At 40.6% G+C, this 25,380-nt stretch overlaps 1 protein-coding gene across 2 annotated transcripts; it reads right to left on the reverse strand.

Moving 5' to 3' along the window:
* Window positions 1-809: 809 nt before the first annotated feature.
* NUDT4 (nudix hydrolase 4) lies at window positions 810-24,514 on the reverse strand. Of its 2 annotated transcripts, none has more exons than XM_058022652.1 (5): window positions 24,226-24,514; window positions 10,681-10,791; window positions 4,744-4,788; window positions 2,330-2,417; window positions 810-1,291 (listed from the first exon to the last, which is right to left on the reverse strand). In XM_058022652.1, exons 1-5 carry the CDS (start codon window positions 24,322-24,324, stop codon window positions 1,089-1,091), a joined length of 546 nt encoding a protein of 181 aa, XP_057878635.1. In that variant the 5' UTR covers window positions 24,325-24,514; the 3' UTR covers window positions 810-1,088. The 2 variants fall into 2 exon arrangements, with proteins under 2 accessions (XP_057878635.1, XP_057878636.1); XM_058022653.1 differs by having other exon boundaries at window positions 2,330-2,414; window positions 24,226-24,511.
* Between the last annotated feature and the right edge of the window lie 866 nt (window positions 24,515-25,380).

The following is a 25,380-nucleotide window of genomic DNA, read 5'->3' on the forward strand; positions in this document are numbered from 1 at the left end:
TTTTTTGAAGAATCTAAAGAAACTGATGTTCAAACAGTAGAACTGAAGGAATTAAGAATTAACTTAAAACTGGGGGGTTCAGCACTCCTAATAGGACAAAGGAGTATTTTTTCTTTCCTGGTGTAGTAGCTGTCAACACTCTGTCCCAAGCACTGCAGGCAGCACTCCTGGCTCCTTCAGGGCAAGGCACCTCCACACAAGCTTGCTAAGAGACACCTCTGCAACCTCAGGGTGCCCCTGGTTAAGTCTTACTTTCCTCCAAACATTTTTAAATTGCAACAGACTGCAGGAACACTATATGAGATGTTTCTAATTGAAGAAAGAAGTTTTTGGAACCTGCAGTGTAACCACACCATGAACAAAACATGGATCAAGGTTAGAAGGAAAAGAAAGGGGGAGAAAGATCTACAATGCTTTTCACACAAATCTTCTGACAGTTCACCAGCTGACCAAGTGATGAAACTACAGTCTAGTGGATAGTTTTGGTAGCTGCAAGACAAATTCTTGTTCTTGCCCTAGTTTTATGTTACATGAAGATTGCATAGGACAAGGCAACCTTTTGGATAATTGAGGCAAGCAGTGCTTAGTGTTGGTATCCTTTGCTCTTGACAGGCTGAACGTGGTTTAGTGCTTTATTGTAGTCACCCTTGTGCACCTCTGCCTTCAACACATTCATTTACCCAAATACTGCCAGCTCAAAGTCTTAGCACTTCATCTGTGGATACCAAATAAGAGTTTAGTATTAGACTATCTGCTCAAGCTTTAACTACTGACTAAAACTCACAAGTTTTAAATAAGCTGAACACCACTGAGATGCATATTTTATTTTAGCAGATATGCAAATTTATAAATTTATATAGTCAAGTTTTTTTTTTTAATGGCCTAGTAAGGCATCTTTAAAAATCCCTATATGGCTTTGGTTTGCTGAAATACTACTTTACACTGTTAAAAGAAAAACATGTTCAAATAAATTTGACATTATGACACATTCACATATTTCACTTAAAACTGACAGTTATACAGATGCCTACATGTGATCACAGATGTCTCCTGTTGTGATGACACGAATAAAAAGGTAATCCAAATGTTTATCTCACAGTAGAGGGCAACCCAGAAGTCTGTGCAGAAGTGACATATAAGGAGTTATTATCTGGAAGAGGGGGAACCACAGAGTTTCCATTAGTGGGTGAACAGCTCAGTTTCAGTTTTTCCAAGTATTCTGCATGAACAGGCTTGTGACACTGAAGGACCTTGATTGCATCTTCTACTTTAAACCATTCTCTTTTCCTTCCTGAATCCACAAGAAAGAACAGAGGTATAAAATGTTAAAAGCACTATTAGTTGCTATCTAGTTATTCACTTTTTCTCAGTTCTTTGGAAGTTGAAGTTGTCAGGCAAAAGAGTGAACAAAAAGACCTTGAAAGAACTGATTAACCCAAGAGATTCACTCAGGCTTACTGAAAGGCAATTCATAAGAAGGAATTTCAGGTAACTCTCTTGAAGCAGATAGTGGACAGAAACTCATATGACTCTTTATATGCTCCAAAAGCCCCAGCTGGTCATTAGAGGAAAGTGTGATGTTATTTAAATTACTGGATACTGCCATCCTACATTGTTGTGCCCAGCAGAAAACCAATCTTGAGACTGAACATGCATGCATGAGAATGGCTTGGTCTGATTTCAAAAGCCATGTTCCATACTCAAAGTCTCCATATGCATCCATATATGGACTTGCTCAGGCTAGGTGTGAGTTTTAAAAAATAGTATACCTTGTATCAGACATGTTTATGTAAGTTTCAAGACTTTACTAAGATCACTTAAGACCATCTTAACTTTTACAAGCTGGTCCTTTAAAATTCAAAGTCTCTGAAAATACATATAGCCAGGTCAATGATGGTCTTGTTAAAATGGAAGGAATTCTATTTTTTTTTTTTTTTGGTTTTACAGCATTATATGTACTCTGCTTGAATATACATAAACCACTTATTTAAGATCAAGGACACTTTCAAAAACACCCTAGAGTACCGGACAGTAAAACATTCTACTTTTTATGGAAAAAACAATTTGGCAGTATAGTATTCGGCCTCTAAAAAATTACAATATTTATTTTGTCATAATGTTATAACAATTAGAGTATTCTAAGAATAAGAGTAACACTATGTTGGAAGCAACCCTACTTATGTGTTAAAGTATACAAGACCCGCATGCCTTGAATTTTTCAAGAACAGAATTAGTATTACCCTTGAATTAAACAAACTGCTTAAGATAAATGAAGAGTTTGCTCACAATATTTTCAAGTGTAGCACATAAGGACAGATAATTAGTTTACCTATATTAACTGAATCCTCCCAGTCTTCCAGTATTTCTGTCACAGTAAGAACATAAACGTACGTCCTATGCTTCCGATCCTGGTTCTGCTTGAATATGAGAAGGACAAGTTTAAATTCTCATCTAAGTAACTTACAGACTTACCACAACTACAAGATAGAAATTACTTACCTCTAAAGGATAGTTGCCAGCAAGCCTGACTTTTATTTTCACTAAACAAACATCTGTACTGATGAGACCCAAAATAATGGGAAAACAAAAGTTTTATTTGAAACAGCTATTTTCTTTTACTAGACTGAAAAAACTGAGCCAAACCAAAGACAATACTAACAATTTTGAAGATTGTGAAGTTCTGACCAAAGTGTCATCCAGCTAAATATTAGCATTATCCACTAGTACTGCCCTGGATAATTACTAGTACTTATCTTTTACACATGTTGTAAATTACCACCGTACTCCACATTTGCTAAAACTGTTTCCACAACACATTTCGTGGATGAAAGTTCATTTAAAAAAACCCAAGCACTTTTTTCAAGATGGAACCACTGCATCATGTGGCCATGTCATCTACACAATGCTGGCTGTAAAGTTTCACTCTGTGAGTGCGGCAAATTAAATAGCCTATGCTTGCAGTCATGCCAAATGCAAAAATCATTGCCATCTGCTCATTCAGCAGGTTTGCCACCATGGCAGCACTCACCACGTGTTTCAAAGGCAGGTGTTTTGCACGGGGCAGGTTAAACACAGTCTGACAGAGCTGTCTGCTCAGGGCAAGGCCCCTATGCTGCAGCCAGCCCATGGGAGGTTGGCAGAGACATTGCTCCCTGCTACTCCAAAGCAGGCCAGTGGCAGTGTTTGAGGTGTTAGCCAGCCCATTAGACCATCCTTCCCCTTGGAGAATAACTGAGCTCCTAATAAAACCAGGACCATCTGCAATTACAACTGTACTAAGAACCAAGAGATGTTATGGCCTAGCTGCCCTAACATATGACTGCATTCTTGTGCAAATAACCTTTCCCACTTAACTTTATTTCACTACAAGCTTAAAATAGTTTTGAACTGATGCGTTTTACTAGGAAATAAAAATTCTCCAGGAGTTCTTTGTCAGTATCACCATTAAATGAGATACATTTATTTATAACACATATCCTTTCTGGCTGTAGTTCTAGAATAAGAGGACTCAGCAGCAGCATTTATTTCCATCTTCTCTTAGTTTCATCCCCAAGTCACAAGGTGTGGCCCCCTGTACTAACAACAGTTTGTGGGAGCCTGTTGAGAAATTAAAGTAGGGCCTTGATTTAAGTTAGAAGTAACCTAGAAAAGTTACAACCAATTTTAAATGGCTTCAGAAGAACATATACCTGAACTATCAAGGAATCAGCATGCTTTGCAGCCAACAAAGTGACAGCTTATCCTGGGCTTTTTGGTCTGAGCTGAGAAATGGAGAAAACTTTTGTAGACTGACCAGCAGAGTTAAAACAGCCAAGTTTTTAATGTGTGGGACCATCCAGTTCAACTCAAACCCAAAACATATCAGAAAAACTACAAAGCTTCAGGAGCTCCTCTAAATAAAAGCTGGGTGAAGATTTGTACCTCACTGAGACTAAGGGACTTAATATACAGCACAACATAGTAACAACTGGATGTATTAGGAGCTGAAGACTATTTAAACTAGTCTGTTCTGGTCTAGAACTCGAGCAGAACTAAAATAGAATTCTAGCTAGCATGTGTCCTTGCACTGTTGGTAGTTCAGAGTCTGATGTTTATACCATCAAATAGATGTTTTGAACCACACAGTTTGCTAAAGGCTTGATATATCTGTTGTCCAAAGCCTTGGCCTTTTTTTAGCAAATTAAAGCCATAAAGAGAATTCATATCCTGACTCATCAATTTACATGTGTGAAAGTTGACAAATTACTCCAGCAAAATCTAACCAGGGAGGAAAAGTCAAAAGAGTGCCTCAGAAGAGGCTGGTGTAATGGTTCAGAAATCCTAACTTTATGACTGGTTTGGTTTTTAGGGATTTTTTTTTTCTCCATAAGTACTAATTTAATCTTTCCAGTAGAGATCCAAAATGAGCTGAGATTAGCTCAGCTGGTGAGAGCTTGGTGCTGGATAACACCACATTGATGAGTTTGATCCCTGTACAAGACATGCACTTAAAAGCTGGACACTGTGATCTTTGGGGTTCCCTTCCAACAGAGAATATTCTGTGAAACTGGGGTAAGTACCTTGAACTCTTCCTATTCAAATCTTCACAGATCATGTAACACCTAAAGTCCTGTCTAATGCAGCAGGTCCAGCAACACTGCAAAATTACAAGTAGGTAATACTTATGAACTTAAGTGTGATGTTGCAGCTTACCAGTTTTCACAAAGCAGCCACTGCTTTTAGAACTCAAAGGAAATAGCTCACCTCAAATATCCCAAGTAGTCTGCCTAGCTTTCCCTTTACTCCAGCCTACAAAACAAACAAGAAAAAAAGTTAGTATTTGGTATTAATTTAAAACATATAAAGCATCTGTACCATCATCCTACATTAGCATACTTCTCCTTATTAGGGTTATTTAAGTAAGAGTTTTAACTTAAGTTTTAATTAAATACTACTGCACTAATTTTGGAGATTCTAGTTTTAGACTCTTTATGAGTATTAGAGTACAAAAGCTTGTCCTAATGAGTGAATCAAAGAATCCATAAATCCTTCAAGGTTCCCATCCAGACCAAGATACCGTATTACTTCCCATATTTTTAATGTACTGTATTTTATTAAATAGATAAATCATACCCCATACTGAAATAATCTAGGAAAGGAGAAAGGACAAGAGAATTTCAAATAGTATTAGAATTAATCTGAAAGATGCAATCATCAAAACTCCAGTGCTATTTTACACAGAAATTTAAGTACAAGTTTTAAAAATACTACAATAAATAAACTGTAGGTTGTTGCATGGATTTTGCAGCATAACGACTTCACGTGTGCTAGTTTTCATATCCCAAGTAGCTTTTGTCATGTAATATAAGCCCCAAATTCACATCCCCAATTCTCTGCAGTTTTGAACTCTTTCTAGCTAGTACGATTACAAAACACTTTCAATTCAGACTTTTATTCCAATATTTTAAAATAAACCCTGTATCAGCCTATGCTTTGTGATTTTTATCAATTCAGATAAGGTGGTCATTACTTTCTACTAAGACTCTGAGGTTTGCTTTTCCAAAAGTAATATATCATGCCTCTTCCAAGGGACATGGCCTATGATCCTCCACTAATTCTAAACAAAACTCAGTCCATATGCCTGACACATAAAGGCATATGTTGCCTACTGACAGACAATATTTAGATTGTTTTTGTCTTGTTATACAACCAATATTTAAAATAGGGCTTCTTAGTGCTAAGATGACATTTTCTAGTTTTCAGTCTTTGCTTCCAGCCTTAGCTAAAGACAGTTATTGATGTCTTATGTCTTTATATAAAGGACCATATGGATCTTCATTACATTTTAATGAGTAACTCTGACAGGCTTTAGCAATAAGTCTAATCAAAGTCTTACAAGTGAATGTTTTCTGTGACTGCCTTTTTAAAGAAAGCAGACGGCTGGTGTTATTTATTAAGCCATTTGGATGAAGAAAGCCCAATCACAGCCTCTGCAAAATTATCAAGTCATTTTGCTTATCTAGAGCAAGAGCTAGAGCAAAAGTTAATGCAAAACTACATGCAACATTCTGTTTGTCTGCTGTGATGGCCAAGATACCTGTTAGAGCTCATAAAGCCAAAATACACAACTGGACCTGATAGATAAGTGATTAAGCAGCACATTAATTAGGAAAGTGACAAGCCCTTGTTTTGAGCTGAAAGAGTAAGGTATGCCACAAGAGGCACTAGAGATTGCTTGTGCTTTTTACTGGGTAATGAAAAAGCACTTATTTGTGAAAAGCAACATGCTGAAGAAATGTTTTTTACTGATCAGTCCTAATTTCCTCAGCATTACAGTATCACTTCAAGTGAGAGTCTGACAACTAATATTTAACACATGGCAACACCACCATGACCAGCTAGGTTTACTGATACTGAATAGCTTTCATAGAGGACTTTTGTCAACTTACTGGTATCCCATAGTCACAATGTGAATTTATCAATGTAACTCTAAGTGGAATTTACTTAACACTTTCTCTTTTCTCCCTCCAAGCAAATCAATGGTTTAAACAAATGCACTTAGCTGAGTAATTCTGAATGAAACTATTAGAAGCACTCCATTAGATCATGTGTAACAACTTCCCAAAGCTTGAAGTGAAGCTTTGGTGCAACCAGATGTTGCTATGTAAATGTGATTACTATAACCGATGCCTAGTTACTCTCAAATAGACATGTTTCCCAAATGTAGCATCATCCCTGCAGACAGCAGTATATTTAGAAAATCTCTACACTCAGAAGTGCAAGAAGGTAGTAATTCAAGGGCTTGTGATTTTTTCCTGAAACTAATATTCAACTGAACAATAATTCAAAGTCTTGTGATTTTTTCCCAAAACCATTATTCAAGTGAATAATCTTCATAGTTGAAGAAGCACCTTGAATTTGACAGTCATCTTTTAAGTGCTTTTACTAACAAGAATATTTCCTTCAAGTTCTTTTCATGTGCTTCAAAATGTGTCAAATTTAAGTGCTAGAGGACCAAGAAATAGTTCAGCTTTATCCCCAGAACATCAAAAGCAGTTCCCCCTTTCCCAATGGTAAGCTTCTAATCCAATACAGTGGTTAAATTCTAGACTTTGAACCATTTTGCCTCTCATAAAAACATACTTCTTCCTTTGGCTTTTATGTACCCATGGCTCTTAAAATATGGTTCTTCATGTAAACAGAATCCTATTGGCTTCTGTAAGTGTGTAAGGCCATCTAAAGTTTGGGAAAAAAGCCTGAAAAACCCCAGTTTTCTTCTGACAGACAAGCTGTTGAATTAAGTGCTATACTTGCCCAGAACAATTCTCTAAGGAAGTCTGAGTGCTCTGCAAACAGGACCTCAGATCTGAACATTATGCATATATTTTAGCATTAGTCTAACTCAGCCACAAGAGAGAGAATTCAGCACTGCATGCCATGATCGGTGTGCCCGAGGTCACTCCCGCTGAGCTGCGGAGGCACTGCAGCCTCAGAGGAGCGCCAGACTCGCCTGTGCCCTGCAGATGGAGCCAGAGTCACGCTGCAGTTCCACGGCTATGCCAACAGCTACCAGGGCAGAAATTGCTGAAGATCTGAAAGATTTGGGTTATTTTCAACTCCGGCATTTGTAGGATAGTATTGTTGCCATTTTATTTGCTACACTCCTGAAGAGATGGTGGCAAGACTACTCCTGCCCCATTTCTGCATACTTTTACAAAACAAAATGCTTGACTACATCTGCCCTAATCTTTCAGCTGAGAGTGTGCTTTATTTATTTCTGCAGTGTCTAACTAGTTCTAGTCTGTAGCACCCGGTCATTTTTCAGATATTAGATGCTCATTGGAGCTAATTCCTCTATTTCCTGTGAGAAGTCTTAGATGATATTACTGTCATTTTCACAGTTGCAGCAAATGATCTTCAGGATCATCCTCTTCTCAGAAACTATATCCACACAGGGCTGAGGGAAACTGCATTTTTTCTCATAGGCCTTTCAATACACTACTAAAGCAAACAAAGCAAGAGTCTCTTTTTTGTGAGATGGAGCCAGAAAAGGGAGTGGTTCACAGTTCACAGAACATCTCCATTTACAAGGCTGGGCATCATTGGCTTGCCACTCATTTGTGTCATTTTTCTTTGAACAGTGCATTTTGCAGACAACTTATTTTAATCTTTCATGCTATGCAATTAAAGGCAAAGTTCCAAATTCATTAATGGAGTAGCTCCTCATTTTGATGAGGTTCAATACCTTTCTGGGATTGCTTTATTCTATAACTTCATTTTGGTATTCTACTTGCAGGTTTGCAAAAGTTTATTTCATCTAAATAATTAGGGTAACTGTCAATTTCCAGTAACCTGTGAAATGTCAGACAACCTTAAATGAAACACTAACTATCTAACTAATGAAACACTAACACTAACTAATCATTATCACTAACACAAACAGAATTGAAGAGTAAAAAACCCCTGGAGTCATGTACACAGGCAGACAATGAAACAATTGCCATGCATGTACATTACAGAGATCTCTGAGTTGTAAAACATTCTCAATACACTACTGTTGATGTTGAAGTGAGGGTATTTAAGCCAGTGGGCTATCAACACTTCTACCATTAAAAAATGCTATTATAACTCCCATTATGAATTTATCCATTTTAATAAATTAATAGAAATACTGAATCATGCTTAGTTTGTGCATGACCCAATACTGAAGAAAAACATTTCAAACCAGCACCACTGTGCTTTCTTTGAAGTTTATTCATTCACAAAACTCTTAACAGTTCACTGTACTGTAACCAGCCTGCCAGGTGACATTGACCTTAGTATAAAAATAGAAAGGACATCCACCTTTAGAAAGGTCAGTATGAATTTCCATGGCTCAAACCCCTAAATACCATTCTTTTTTCTTTAAAAATGGCACTTGGCAATCTCATGGAAGCATATAAGACTTACCCAGTAGCTGAAGAATATTTTACTTTATGGTATGAGCTTCTAAGTCTGATCAGCTATACAAGCTATCATACCCCAGGAATTCTAAGGGAGTAGAACAAGTGTAACCAAGTTGTTTTTGCTTATTAAAGCCCCTAGTCTGTGAAAACTCTTCATGCATTTGCAAGCACAGCTCAAAGCTGAACATGGCTGGAATTTTGTATTGTACTCCAAAACACCATAAAAAGCACAGTCCCTTCAATATCATCCATTCTTTACCACCAAAGAAAAAACCCCAAACATATGACTACAGTTTAATCAGCTTTAATTTAACATGGAGATGAGACTTTACTATCCTTCACCTTGGACTATAAGTCAGATGAGCAATTATAATTACCACCATTCCTAAGAACACTGAGCAGAGGGCTGGGCTTTTTAATCCTACCCATGGAACTTGTGACAGTGGAAAGACAAGACTCTCCCTAGAGGTGTTACTACTGCTTGGAAACCTAAATCTTTGCTGAGTCATTGCTAGAACCCAAACTTTTTGCTCCTTTCAAATGGACTGTATCCTGTGGCTGAGTATGTCTTGTGTGGGTCAAGATGAGCTCCTCCAGCCTGGAACAAACACCTTTGGTTCAGTGAGGTTTATTCATGCTTGAACCTTGCTGCAGGAAGGCTGCTGAGAGCAGCCACTAATGAACCAGTCTGTTCCCCAAGGAAAATGGGAGAAGGGTCACTGAGTCACAGCTCACAGATCTCATTTTGGCACTGAATAGCAGGCACTGCTTGGTGCAAGTCACATCTACATCAAGTTCCTAAGCCTCAACATCACAAAAGAACCAGTTTTAAGGGTAAGCAAGATGAACCATCAAATAGTATAGCTAATAGAAAAAATCATTACAAATACTAATCACCAACAATATTAGCCATAGCAAAATGGGATGAGAAAACTGGTTAAGTCTAGTTGAAATCCTACAGTTCACTCACCAGAATGCATTCAATTTATAAAAAAATCATATACCTTCTATTTCAAAGTCTGATATTTTGATTTTTCTTGCAGTTTTATTTGGTTTAGACATGGCTGTCATGATATTAAAGAAACACTTAATATTTTTCACAATTTTCCTAGGAAAAATAAACAGCAAATGAAACCCCAGAATTCTGAATTTGAAACTAAAGTGTTGTAGTATAGGGAAACTGCATGAATTCATCATGATTTAAGCTCTGTTTTGCCTGGTCATAAGGGTAGAGATAGAAAGGCAGACAATAACCATAGTGCTTTCTTTATAGATAAGCAGCCATAAACATATGAATTCTCAGCTGCTCAGACAGATCAGTTTCTAATCTGTTTAATTTGAAATGTCCTCAAAGGTTTGCTGATTTCTTGTTCTTATGCAGCTACATGTTAATGGTTAGTTTACCTTCACTCTGTTCTAAAAGAGCTGTAAGTCAAACATTTTCTTCACAAACACAGAAATGTTACAACACTATAATATGCCATTTGGCATAAAGTCACAGTTTTACTTCCAGTACTTGTTTGTAAAGGCAGACAGAAATTTAGCTATGAAATGAAAACAGAAGCTAAATTGATTAGTTCACCTCACCACACTATACCCCAATTCTAACACACAGAACTGCAGTTCTTTGAATTTCATAGCCACAAAGGTCTGTCAAGTACTGGATAAAGGAGGTAATTCCTTCTTCCTTCTTGGTTCCCATCTGAAGACAACAGCAGCACAGATCAGCTGGATTTTGTGCTTTGGTTTTTGTTACCTCTTCATAGACCTCTCTCACGGCTGCTCCCCCCGGCTCTTCCTCTGGTTCCATTCCTCCACCTGGTACAATCCACTGGTCTGGGTATCGGCTACTGCTCACCAACAGCACCTGGAAAGAATTGCAAGGGACTGTTAAATACAGCTCACAAGTCAGGAATCTCACTGCTACCTGCTTGTCCAGCAAGGCACTTATTCACCTAGCCAGATGGATTACAGGCTTCAGAAAGAAAACCTAACAGGCAAGCAGGAGTTGGAAAAAGAGGAACACAGTTAACATCCAATGTGTTATATGAAACTAAGTCAAGACAATGTCATTGTGATCTCTTTGTACAAATGCTTTCATTGGATGCTTAACAGGATGTGGAAAATACAGAATAATGTGCACAGGAGTGAAGGCATACAACAAAAATCTAACAATATTTTCCAGAACTAAGCTTCAAATCATAGAGATGGCAAAGTGTGAAAATTAAGACATTTTCATCACAGAGAAGTTAAATTAATTCTTCTGGAATGGCATCTTCTGGCTAAAAATAAACCTTTGAAAATATTTCTCATTTTTAGACAGATACAAGCTTCTTTTTAGTTACTGAAGTGTTATGTTAGCATGACACGCTTACACTATTGCATAACTAAGATACAGCAAGAGTACTTCATTGGCCCTTGTCCAATTTGATTTCTTTTAAACATTTATGTAAGAGGAAAAAGCACAACACATTGAATTTGATTTCTAAATTTAACATTTTTTCCCCCAAGATGCTTTAATTTCACTTAATTTGACTCTAACCTGGTTCTGTCATTGATACACACCAATTTAAAACTCCCTCTCTGTAGGACCTGCACTTCATAATATTCAGAGCAGAAAGATGTTAGCTACCTGTCCAACAAACTATGATACCTTGTATTTGGAGTAATTTTGCAGTAGAAGTTTATGAAGATAAGACCTTGATTCAGGACCCCTTGGAGATAAGCAGTTTAACTTATATTTGAGACACATCCCAGGTACCAAGACATACTCAGTCATCTGTGTAGTAAAAGACTTCCTATTCTAAGCATTGCTTACATGAACCCTACCCTGAAGTCAAAGGACAACTGTGGGGAGTAAAAGGGCACGGTCAGTGCTCAAATCTTGAAAAGCAATTAAAAGACTAGAACAAGAACCTCAAGTCTAAAGGTTAGAGTTTTAACTGGTGCCAAACAACTTAAGTGACCGTCCCAGCCCTCACCTTTATGGACTTCAAACTTACCCCTGCTGGCTTAAATAGGAAAATGACTCTGCTGACAGTAACAGGGAGATGATTACCACTTACACCACGTCCCTTTGGCACTCAGGGAAATAGGCTGTAGGTTCACCTACAGGAATTGGGAGTGTAATTCAGATGGCTGCATACTTTGTGCATGCAATGATATGTGTGCACACTGAGGTGCACCTGGAAGAGCCTTCTCTGACAGATACTGTCCTGCAATGTTTATCTTGTGTGCAGTCAAGATTAGTACAGTGGAGAATCCTTTAGGGTAGGACTAATTTCCCCAAAGCTTTTTCCTATGCTAAGGAATACAGCAGAGACATAATTTAGTACAGAAGCATTCTTAGCGTCTGATCTAAAAGTTCATGTTTTCAGTCAACTCAAGTACTTTACTCAGCTACCTAAAAGCCCAAGAATATTCACAAAAGCAATAAGGTTAGACTCAAATGCATCTCAACTTGATTTTTACAGCCAAAGGTTTTGGTTTCCTAGGATCCTTTGACATTAACAAAAGATTCACAGAGCGTACACAGCTCTACTGAAAGTAATTCTAGAAAATGTTTTTGAACACTTAGTGGAGCACCTATATCACTACAAAGAACCACTTTAAGCAGTGCTTAAAAAGCAGTTGTAAAAATCAAGTTATGAATTCACTTCTGAGTTCCAGATTTAACCAGTAAAGATAATTTTCTGCTGATGAAACTAACACTCAATCCAGTCACGTAAAAGCTAGCAACAATAATAAACAAAAGGATGATTATCATTAAATCATTCCCAGCTTGGTAGAAAATTTAAAATCAGCATTCATTGCTTAGATAAGGCTAAACATAAAACTCTTAATTACTACCATGGGATAAATCAGGTTGCTCATTCTGGCAGTGTAGTGTAAAGCCAGGAGTTTTTACGCCTTTATATTTAGTAGTTGACTACTGCTAATCAGATCAATAGACTATTAAGCTGGGCTTGTACATATATTAGCTTTAAATTACCCTCTTAAAAAGCAGAAACAAATACATCTATCAAGTAATCAACATTAAAATACATCAACTCTTGTAGATAGGGTTTACAGCTACATAAACTCACAAGTGTTACAGCCTGGGAATTAATTTTAGCAACCATCCAAACCTCTAAGCCTGGAACTGAAGCATTTTCTCAAACATCTTTCCCTCTGTGCTTTATTGTCCTGTGATCCCACTGCTTTTACAGTCTGAATCCAAGAGATCACACTAAGATATATCCCTGAGATCCTCAGATGCACACATGAAGCCACTAGGGCACGAGGCACCCATGCTGGGGTAATGCTATCAAAAACATACTTCGTGCTAATCAGATTCCACAAACAACAAGACCTGATAGCTAGCAGCTGCAGGATTGTGTGGTAAGGCTGAAAAGCATTCCACAGACTTTTCCAGTATAGCATCAAGCAGTCTTCCATGTTTTTGGGGTTTTTTTCTATGCTGTTTTTCATTCCATATAGTTTTGAGGTATTTCCATCTGTAAGTGGCCAGAAGATACATCTCCCAGTATTTAATGATGAGAGTGTAAATAGAAATGTGATTTAACTATGAAGACACCAAAAAGCTGTGGTCGGTTGACACTGCACTCACATGCCAAGAGAAGTGCAAAAATCAGCAGCAAAAATGCAGCAATTCACCTTCCCTTAATAGAAGATAATCAAACTAGGAGAAATATGATCTAGGTTGCCTGGACAATCCAGTCTTGTCTGAGGAGGCTCACGGTCAAGCAGATTACAATAGTCTACTGGAAAAGAAAAGACTGCAGAGCCTCACACACCTGTATTTTTCCTGGTTTATGCACACCAAATTTTACACCAAAACCCCATTAGGCGCAGAAGAAAAAAAAGCAAAAGTACTTCCTATGCAAAGAAGTCTGTGTCCTGTATCCCCAGATGCAGAAAAAGGGCTAAGATTTGAGTTGCATTACTTACTAGAGGTCACTGCCTTTCCCATGTCTCTGACTAAGATTTACTGTCCATAACTCTTGTTCAAAAAAGTTACAGAGTACTGCAGTGCAATCTGCTTGTCTAGTTATACAGCTGAGCTTATCTTACTCCAAAGACTAAGGTAAAGATGCTGTAATGCTGCCAAGTGAAGAAGTAAAGCTGCAAAGTTCAGCTAAGAGGAAACAAAAGGAAAAATTATTCCATTAAGTGTTACCAGCCAAGTTTCACCTCACTTCCAAGTCCAGGAATAGAAATGACCTTTGAGTGTAGCGAGGAGGAGAAACTGCTAGCCAGTCTGCTTGTAATAAGCACCTATCAATACTCATAACCATAATATGGTTAACCAAAAAGGTTATTACAGGGCAGGTGGCATCATGGGACTTGGTCACTATAAATGCTACGCTTGCAGACAAACAACTGAAAATTTCTAAAGATGCTGAAGTTTTGGCCTTTTTAGTGTTCTCAAGTCAAAAGCACTCATGAAACAGTTAGTAGCCCTGTATTCCAGAAGACCAAAATGGTAACAGCTCAGAGTAATATAAATTATAACCACAAGATATTAATCTTGATATTTTTTCATATTAAGCTCTAGAGAGATAGAAACTGGTTTAAGTTTATATCATTGCTTTCTACCTTTCTTAACTGAAGGACATTATACTTTACCAAAATAATTGTATTAAAAACCAATTTACATTAAAAAAGCAAGAATAAAGTTTAAATTAGCTGGAGCAGACCCCCTCAGAGCTGGATTCTTTAGACTTCAAAACAAAGTGATCCCCAACTTGAAGTTGAAAATATACCATCCAATTTTACAATAATTATTTGTCATCAGATGTCAAAATTCTCTATTCCCAGCCTAATCCCATCTATTCTTGTCTTTCCCACTGCACACCTCATTTTCATGGCTCCCACTACTCCAGTAAGCTGTCCAGCTTAATGTCTGAATTACCTGATGGAGTCAAGTCTGCCCTTCTTTATAGCAAAGCTGGCAGTTAGAAGGAGCCATGTCCAAGAGAAAAGGAATCAACCCCTCACTCCCAAAAGACAGCTGAGCATTTGTGACTCAGCTGCAAAGAACATCACACTGCCCAGGTGTACTGCTCAGAAGACAGGTGTGAGGAAGACAAAGGATTCAGCTCCCAAACTCTACAAAGGTGAGCACACACAAATCATTTCAGAAGATTTAAACAGGTCAGAGTATAGAAAAGATCAGTAAGGCATTAAAAGGTACCTCTCAGGTACAAAACAGTGCCAAATGCTGTTAAGATGTATTGCATATTTTCATAGGCATCAGAAACATTAAGAGGATAAAACAACCAAGCCTACTTGGAGAAAAAAGACAGAACCTACTCTGATGGAGTTAATATAATTTAACACACTCAGTATGGAAACTCAGCCTACATGGTAGGTCTGCTTAAGTCACAGGCAACTGAAAGAGTCAGAAAGACGGTTTAATCCTAATACAGCCAAAAGGGTCAGTCAAGCCCTAAGATTTGTTTAAAACCAGCCTTAAGATCAGGGAAGAATACAAACAGTAAGTGCTTTATTATTCCCTAAAATTTTCAACTTGCAATTGTTTTCACCTCAGGAGCTTCCTTAAAAGCACTAGGGGACAACTTTGAATGCTGCAACTCAGGAACACTATTGAGAAGCATCTTTTACAAACACTGGATCATATTTGCAGATTTAACTGTAAAAATTTTTAGGCAGAAGCACACATTTCAGAGAGCATATGTCAATCTGCTACTGTAATTAAAGAGATTTCCTTTATCTAACAGTTTTTTCCTCTATTTCAAGAATCACAGCCTCATTTTAGTAGTTATGAAACAGTTTTGCAGTTCCCCTATAGGTTAATGTGGTATCCTTGTCCTAGAATGCCATTGCCTTTTGGCAATGAGGTTGGAAAATGCAGCTTTAAACCTTGCCATAGCAATGCTACACAGGCAGCATTTAGTAAGGAACATTTGCCTTCCTGAAAAGATTCTCAGGAGAGTGACTGCTTTTAGTCCTCATTTGTTACTGCCAGAATTTTCAAATTTATTTTTTAAACATGGAGAAATAACATGTGCAAAGTTATTGTAAAGTAATAACAAAACCACAGGATCAGACTGGACAGCATTTTAAGAGCTAATTAAAGTCAAGACTGCAACACCTTTACTTTCCCCCTAACACTGGGATAATGAGTTTATAGGAAGCTGATCAGGATGAAAAGTAGATTCCCCATGAAAGCTTTGTCGAGCCTGCCCACACAACACCCATCAGGACACAGCTGTTCAAGGGGCAGTGCTGCACAAACTGGGGCAGGAAGGCACCACTGCAGCCTCCCAATTCCAAATGGGCCTGTACTAATTTTCAAGAGCCTCTGCTAAAGTACTTTAAAGGCCACAGACTGAAAAGCAGTCCCCAGCTATGACAGAGGTTATAAAAGATGATTCAGCCTCACTGAACAGGAGCTAGCACAACAGCAGAGGAATGGCTAACTAGCAGTACATTAATCCTAATGCTCATTAATTTGAGCACAAATCTTGAATGCATCTCAGAAATCTGGGTTCTGTCCACACAATATATTAAAGTCTGAAATATCCTCCCAACTTTACTTGTATATCCCTTTTCAAAGCAGCAACACAGCACCTGGATATCAGTCAGTACTACTTTTCCCCCATTCTGAAGATGAATAGTAAAGAAATATGGGTATAATTATATAATACTATATATAAATAATTAGATCTGCAAACTATTTTTCCTTTGAGACTTTTTAACTTTAGGGCTATATAGCAATAAGGAGAGATGTGTCAGCTTTTTTTCAGAAGAAGTTTTGCTTTGACTTGCAATTACAGCTGTAATATTTCATAAAAATTTATTTCGTATTAAACGCAAATATTTGGTTAACATGTTACAGTGACATAGAATTTTAGTGTCTTCCTCTGGCTATTTAATATACTTCATTTTGTTCTTTGGCTGAAGTGTTCATATCAGGAATAGAACAGCACTGTACTACTATGGCATGCCAGTCAGAACACATTTCCTCACATGAAGTGACTCAAGTCACCTGTAGCATTCCATCTCCCCCCTAAGCTTTAGCATGCTTTGGAAAAACAGATGTGACAGGTCTCACAGTGTGATGAAGGGTGCAGATCTTGCACCCAGACATAACAAAAGGAAATAATGAAAAAAAAAACCCCTGCAAACAAATAAGAAACTTCCCACAAGTACCTATATAAAAGTTTTACTTTTTACTGAGCAAGAGTTTTACTTCTCACACTGGGACAGTTCCCGAATGCTCTATACCCAACAACCTGCCTCCCTCATGCTTGCTAATGCAGACCAAGGGAGAAACCACAACTCCAGGTAGCAGGGGAAGAGCTAAATTAATATTGCAGCCCATTTCTTTTTAACTTGAAACCACGTCCTAATCTCGAGCAGGGGAACTGGGCTTTGCTGGTTACTCAGCAACATAATCTGTTTGACTGAGGGATCAGCTTCCAAGCACTTGTCAGAAACAGGAGCTCCAAGCCTTTGAGAGCTGCTCAGCTGCAGGTAAAGATTTGACAAGGTTATTTCTTGACAAGTACCAGTTACCTTTTAGCCTTTTCTATCTTTGAGATACATCTTTGAAAACTAAAATTTGTGTTTAAGTATTTACATTTGTAGAACTGGTTTCACCGAAGTGCTTAAGCACTAGGTCAAAAAGCCAACAAATTAAAGAAAGCTTTTCAAGAGTTCTACAAACAAGACTGGGAAAAAAATACACATCAACCTATGGTCTGTGAACTCACATATCTACAAAAGATGTCTAAAAAAACATGTGTACAAACTCTAGCTAGAGATAAGAATGCATATATGTGTATGTAAATAGGCATATATATATCTAGCTATGATATTAATGCATTTCTGAAGAAGTCTGCCAGTGCTATTTCACAGTAACTTGGAAGTTTTGAGCCCCACTGAGTTAACTGAAGCAACTCAAATAGAAACTCTGCCACCAGTTTAAATCCTAAGTAGACTTAGGATGGTGCAAGTAAGCTAAAAGGATATTTTTTCTAGTATCTTAACATAAATATAACTGGCTCAAAAAGACATCATCTTCAAAACAGGGTAAAAAGTGCTTTGTTACAGGACATCTTAGACTGATGTTATACAAGTACAGCCATATTTCCTTCTCCCCTCAGCCCAGCCCTCTTCAAGCAACTATCAACCCCATTAAACATATCCATATGGCATAGAAAAGTAATACCACAGGTATAGAAAAAAAAATTTGAGATTTCAAAATAAAAAAAAACCCCATCATCGTTGACTGCTGTCAGTATCTGAAGACTTATGAGTGAAGACTGAAGATTTTTGCCATGGTGGAGAGTTGAATTCCCACAGCCTCACTAAACCTGCAGGCTTTCACTGCTGGCAAGTAGTTGGAATTTGTGGAAAAATATTCCAGCATGAAAACATAGTGTGTATGCCACGCCTGCAGAGAGCTGCTTTGCTGTGAACATAACAAACACCAGTGTCTTGTATCCAGAGTTGGTTACCTGACAACATTCAATTTTTCTTAACATTAACACAAGCTTTAACCCCATATGAGCCTGCAGGGACACACTATAAGCAAATACTGCCTCTGTAGACACATCATAAAGAGCCATTTTGGTTTATAGGTCTTGATTTTTCAAGCTATACCCTTTTCTACAGCATGGAGATCATAGATTCATAGAATGGTTTGGACTGAAAGGGACCTTTAAAGATCATGCGGTAGCTCCAGCCCCCCTGACACAGACAGGAACACCTTCCACTAGAACTGGTTGTTCATCCAACCTGGCTGATAATGTCCAAGTGTCAAGAAAATGCTGAGGAAAAGATAAGGCAGCAATCACCCTATGTTAATTACTCTTCCTGTCCATTAGCAGGGCAGGGACATGAAACAGAGAAAATAAAAGCCACAGTGTGCTTGAAGTCCACAGTGAAATGTGTATTGTCTGTCATTTAAAATATGTCTATATTCTATCAGACCATCATAACGCAAGGTAGGTAACCCATACCACTGTGGAGACCATGCCAGCCTTAAATGAGGTGCCATGGTCATACCCCAAGTTATTTGAAAGCACACATTATTTGCATGTTGACACCTGAGAGCTCTACACTGAAGGATAAAGAAACCAAATGAAAAATTCCATGTCAAGAATGGAATATCTTTCATGACTCTGCAAGTTTAATTACAATAATTCCTCGAACACTCCATTTTGCCAGGGTAGCCAGGTGATACTTCTGGGCTCTGGCTTTATGGATCAGGTTGCATAACAAAAGGTCCTTCTGGCTTTCAGACCATTTAAACCAATGCACATAAAAATAACATTTTGCTTTTTTCTTTAATAAAACCATTGCTAATATAAAGCAACATCTGTACAAACTAAAGAATACTATCTTTTAAAATTATTAAACTATAACCATCATAACAAGATATAAGAAACGCTTGCTTAATCAATCTTGATATTCTACAAGCTAATAAAGTTATTAAATCAGACCAAAAAGGAGCTATAACACTAGGAGCTTATAATTTTTAACTCAAGGACACAAGTTGAGATGCAAGTGTATGCCCTGCTACAGAGGGGAAAAAAATTTCTACATTTCCTGTAAGTACGTAACAATACATTTTTCCTCACTGTCTCAATATTAAAAAAAACACCTTCCCATCTGTTTTCATCTCATGTACAAGGCTGAACAACAAATGCAAAATTAAAAATTGAAAAGCTTGAAGACTTTTTGCATATTAAACTATTTTAGGTCTGCCACTAGTAACTGCTGACTGAACACTAAACTAGGGCTTTCAGTACCATATTTGATTACATAAAGCACTCTTACAGATGCCAAAGTAATTAGAATGCACTCAAAGTTTATATTCAAGATACTTAAAAATAACTACTCATTTATTTGTATAAGATGTAGTTGATGGAAAAAAAATTAGGTTTTAAAATTATTTCAGTTACTCAAATTGCTGCAAAAATGATGTTTATTACTATTTGCTCCTGCTGCTTTAAAGGCATGCCTTGTTCTCTGCATTGAAAAGTAAGAATCCCCTTGCATACCTTCTGTGCAGACCCTAAGACAGGAGGGTTTTTATGTAAAACCACTGTTTGCTGCACACTGAATGTCTAAACAATTCCAGCCTGTGGAAGCCCTTCAAGAGGGCTCTCCTGCAGGCTTATTCTAGAGCTGCCATCCCCTCCCAGTTGCTTAAGAGAAACTTGCATTTCCTCCCAGCCCATCCCTGCCTGCTGAATGCCATCAGATTTTTGCACACACCTACCAGCTTCTTGTTTGTTCAATGCAGAAAGGCTGCACCCCCCACACACTGCATGCCCACACAGCCTGGTTTCTTTTTTTTGGGATTGCTCCTGCTTCATTTCCAGGATGTTTTTTCTTCCTAAGGGCAGACAGTCCCTGCAATTACTTGTTTATTTCCTTACAGAACAAAAGGAACCAGCACTTCAGCTCCTATCCAGCCATTTTGCTCTCTCTTCAGCCCAAATGACAGCAGTAAGACCAAAACAGGCAACACTTTACTGCCAGTAGTCCAGGAGACATCCTTTAATACCCAAAAACCCCAAAGCTACTGGGCACTTTACTTGGCTATTTGGGTTTGCTCCTTCTTAAAGGATTTTTCTTTTTAAATCATACACTATGACAGCATGAAGGAAACTAAATCTAAACCAAAATGGGCTGTATAGCACTAAATCATTCTGTGTGGAGACACTTCCAGATGAAGAAACATGATTTTCACAGTGGTGCAGCTGAACAACCATCAGTCATCTCGGGTCCAGGTTTTCAGCTTCAACATCAGCTCTCAAAGCAGCAGCTTTTGACAGGTGGCAGGACTGCAGGGAAGCCCAGTTTGCAGCCTGTAACACTCAGGAGAACTGACTCAACAATTTTAAGCCTGGCAGCAAGGAGTGGCAAGTCCAGCAGTAAGCCAAACTGGACAGGGGGCTGGAGCTGGGAAATAGGAGCTTAGAGGAACCACCAGGCTGAGTTTTGCCTCAGCAGTATTCTACAGCACACCTATGTTCCAAATTGAGAAATAAAGAGCAAACTGAAACTCAATGTAAACAGTTGTGTAATAATAGTAATAAAATAAACAGAGGTATAATGAAGTGTAAGGGATGGGTTTGGCCAGTCTTTTTCCATTGACATGTTACTTCACCGTGCATAAAACTCAGCTGTAACATCAACATCAAGGAGGCTGCACAGGCAGCAAAAGGAGAGCAGTATGGGTAAGAAATGGACCAGGAAGCCATAACAAGCAGATTTTGCTAGATGAACAGTAGAGATATTAACTGTTTTAGTGACTTGCCCAGTTTTTGTCAATGGGCACAAAAAGCTGTTACTGAACATGCCTGAGTCTTTAGTCAAGAGGCAGCATCCAGAAGTCATGATATCAACAGGGAACATCACATGAAGTTGCAGAAGAAGGATCACCTCAGGTGAGAACACTGCTGTGGATTTCTGGTACAAGTTTAGAGTTCATGACGTGGCAACAAGTAAGAGACTTAGATATCACCAGAAAACACAAGATGACTACACAACAGCTTTACAGTCATGTAGAGATGGGTCCTATTGCAACATTTTTTCTGGTATAGCTAGAGAAGTGTTAGCAACCTTTCGCACAGCATGATCCCATCTAAAGCACAAGTGTCACCCACATTAAAAAATACATTTTCCAAATGGAAGGAGATGTAAGAGCTACCATGATGACCAAAAGAGAAAATTGTTTCTAAGAAAAGATGATTTAAGTCTTAAAGTTCATAAGAAATGCTAAGAAAGGAATGACTGCTCTCTACAGATATGTCAGAAAACTAAGTGCAAGAAAGGAGAAAAAAAAAAAAACTTAAGCTCAGCTATAACTGGCTAGGGACAAGCCTTTTGGACAGTCAGAATGGAAGTAGAAAGAAAGGTTAATTCTAAGATTTGTACCACAAGATTGCTATAGATACTCATTCCTCCAGAGAGAACCTAATCAGATGAAAAATAGACCAAATTTAGTCTTGCAGACAGTATCTCTAGAAAAAAAAAAAAAGTTGAGATTTGGATTTCTTGCTTTTAAGAGTCCTAAAAAGAAATGTATTGCTAAAAATTGTTTTCAGTTGCTGGTTCTATTTTCTCAACTCCAGTGTCAAGCAACTCTTTGCTTATCCTGTAAATCAAAATAACTATGAAAACTATTCTATTCTGTAGTTCCCCTCCACCTCCCAATAACTTCTGCAGGAGTCTCCTGTTCCCTTCTTCTCCAGCCGCTGAGACACCATGCTTGTGTTCCTTTCCTGCAGAAGTTACCCTACACTTAAACACCCTGGAGGTGTAGCTTGGCTGAAAACTGATGGTGCAACCTCTAAAGACTTAGAAAAGAAACACTGAAGACATTTACATGGAGTAGACCAACAGAGAAATCACCTGGACAAGTGTTCAAGAAAACAGAAGCAAGCCTCAAACACCCAGTTTGGGGAACATGGCTCATGATTGAAGCTAACCACAAACAGCAGTCAGGCATCAAACTTGTAAGGAATAGATTCTGTACTGACACAGAGGAAGCTGGCACTTGGGAAACAGCTCCTAAGCGAGTTCAAGCTGTTGGCACTGCTTTCTTGGAAATAACTTGTCAGAAAGCAATTTTAACTGTTTTCACAGACATAATCTATGTCCTAAATCTGGTCTGATGCTCTCCCATCCGCTTCATCCTCAAGTATGTCTACCTGCATGATGCCAAGGCTTCATGCCAGCAATACCAGTACTCCATCCAGAATACACAAGGAACTGCAGTGCAATAATGGTCAGCACCCACTCTTCTCACACAGCCCAGCCAAGCTGCTACTACCATGCTTAGCCTCAAAGGATGTTATTATACACAAGCAGTATTCTGAAGCAGCCAGTGATCTCATTGGATGCAAGACTGAAAGAGAATGACAAGAAGTTGTATCAGGAAATGAAGAATGAACACAAATCACTGACAAAGGGTGACCTTAACCATGAATTTCCAACTACAATTGGTGCAAAAAGTTGTAACAGTGGCTCAAGTGTACAAACTCCAAATAAGTCTGGAGTTGCATCCAAAAATTCATATTAGTCACATAAATGGTGAAGTATGTTGGAATGTCAGAGACCAAAGAAAAGCTGTAACCCATAACAAGACCTTGCAAGACTCCTGCTGGGTGCCTTTCTCCCTCACACTAGTAAAAACTCATCAGCACGGTCCCGAGGTTATATTTATAACACAAAGGAAATAATTTTTCTTTGCCTAAACACAAGTGCCTGTATTTTTTGATCAGGCCTCTTCCCACTGCATTATATTTACTTAGTAGATTTGTAAGGAAGACATTCGCTGTACTGACAGCTTGGGAAGGGCACCAGCATCTTCCAGCATCTAGATAAAGGCAGGAAAAGCCTCTAAACACTAACCTTTATAGTTATTTCATGGCTACCAAACAAGAAAATGAAAAGAGAAGTCGCAAAAGGGTACGCGTCCAGCCCGAGACCATCTTAAAAGCATTGTGCAATGAAAGCATCAGCGAGCTCCCAGATAACGGGCAGTGCCATTGACCTTGGCTCGGAACACGGGACAACTTTGTTGCCACCTCCCGACTCTGCTGCAACACAAAATTCCGGGGGAGCGCCACCCGCAGCAACAACTCTCCCGAGCCCGTTCACGAAAATATTTCTAAGCCCCATTTTACTCTCTCCGTGGGAAAACCAGGTGTTCCAAGCGCAGGGTTTTTTTTATCGCACCCAAGCAGGAGGGGCAGGAGGTTCGCCTTAGGATGACACACCAGCCCTGCCCTCCACGCGCCATTATACATTAACCGGTTTTCCGCGTGTCACGGGCGCACAGACGATAACCCTGGAGTTCCAGCCGGTGTCCTGGCCCATCCCGCCCCGCCCCGCCCCGCCCGGAGAGCTCGGTGTCCCCCTCCCTTCCTTCCCTCCCTGCTCCCCTCTCCCCGCCGCGGGGGCCGGGGCCGCGCACAAAGGCGGCGCCGCGCACGTGGGCGCGCACCCCGCCGCCCCAAGATGGTGGGCGAGAGGCGCGCCCGCCCCGCCCCCGGCCCCGCTCGGACCGGCATGGCCCGGGGGCCGCCCCGCCACCGGCCCCTGCCGGCCGCAGCCCCGCCGTGCCGCCCCTACCGGCTCTCGGGGTGCCGGCAGCCCCGGCACGACCGTGCGCGCTGGGGGCGTCCCCCGGGAGGCGCCCGCGCCCCGCGGCCAGACAAAGGGATGCGGCGGCGGCGGCGGGGCCGGCGGGACGGGATCGTCGGCCGGGCCGGGCCCGGCGCCCCCCGCCCCACGTGCTCGGCGGGCTCACCTCGTCCTCCCGCTCGCTGCGGAAGCACAGGCACGCCGCCCGCTTCTTGTAGCCCTCCCGGTCGTACGTCCGCGTCTGGTTCGGCTTGAATTTCATCATAGAGGCGGTGACACGCGGGCTGCCCCCGGCCGCCGCTGCCGCCGCCACGGCTCCTCTCTGTGAGCGCCGCCGCCGCGCCCCTGGGACACCGGCGCGGGGCCCCCGCTCGGGAGCGGGGCTGGAGGAAGGCCAGTCCCAGCCGCTGTCACAACAGCGCCGCACCGCCTCTGCCGCTGGTGCCGCCGCCCCGGGAGCTGCGCCGCGCCATGGAGGCTCTCCCGGCGCCCCGAGCCGCCGCCGCCCGCCCGCGGCGGCCGCCCCTGCGCCCCCACTATTTAACCGTAACGCGCATTCCTGCGCCCGCCGCGCCGCTCCGCGCAGGCGCCGGGCGGGGCGGGGCCGCGGGGGGCGGGAGGCGAAGCGCCGGTCACGGCGGGCGCTGTGCGGGCCCGGGCAGCGGGCGGGCCGTGTGGGGTGGGCGCTGTGCCGGCTGGGGCAGCGGGCGGGCCGTGTGGGGTGGGCGCTGTGCGGGCCGGGGCAGCGGGCGGGCCCCGCGGGGTCGGGGCAGGCGCCGCTCCAGGGCCGCTGGGCCGGTGCCCGGTGCCCGGTGCCCGCTACGGCTGCGGGGCGCAGGAGGGCTGCGGTCTGTGCCGGCAGCCGCCGTGGCACCGAGCCCGCCGTAGGTGTGCGAGACGGAGCGGCGTTCCCTGAGCGTACATGGGGTATGCACATGGCTCGGGTGCCGTAACAAGAGTGTAGCTTTGGCACTGTAAGTTAACCCCTTTTGGAAATAACTTGTTTTTGGAAAACATGCTCTACGCAGGGTGCGGGCAGCTCAGGCTGGTTTGGTTTCGTTTATAGTATATTATTTGCGAGCTCAAGATGGACAAAAGGCCTCCCCAATGGTGCCAGTAGGCTAGGACGAAGTCTACTAGCTCCATACTTTTATTATCGTCAGACTGTTGTCATAAAAATCCCCCAACCAACTCACAAAACCCATCCAAAATCAAAACAAGAAAACGCTACTCCTTTCAATGTCTCGGATTGCTGTCAACTGCAAGAAGTCATCAATGCCTTCAGTGGTCGCGCATGAAAGATTACTCAGCTGTGTTGGCA

This window comes from Melospiza georgiana, chromosome 4 (genome assembly GCF_028018845.1).
Source record: "Melospiza georgiana isolate bMelGeo1 chromosome 4, bMelGeo1.pri, whole genome shotgun sequence".
Taxonomy (NCBI): domain Eukaryota; kingdom Metazoa; phylum Chordata; class Aves; order Passeriformes; family Passerellidae; genus Melospiza; species Melospiza georgiana.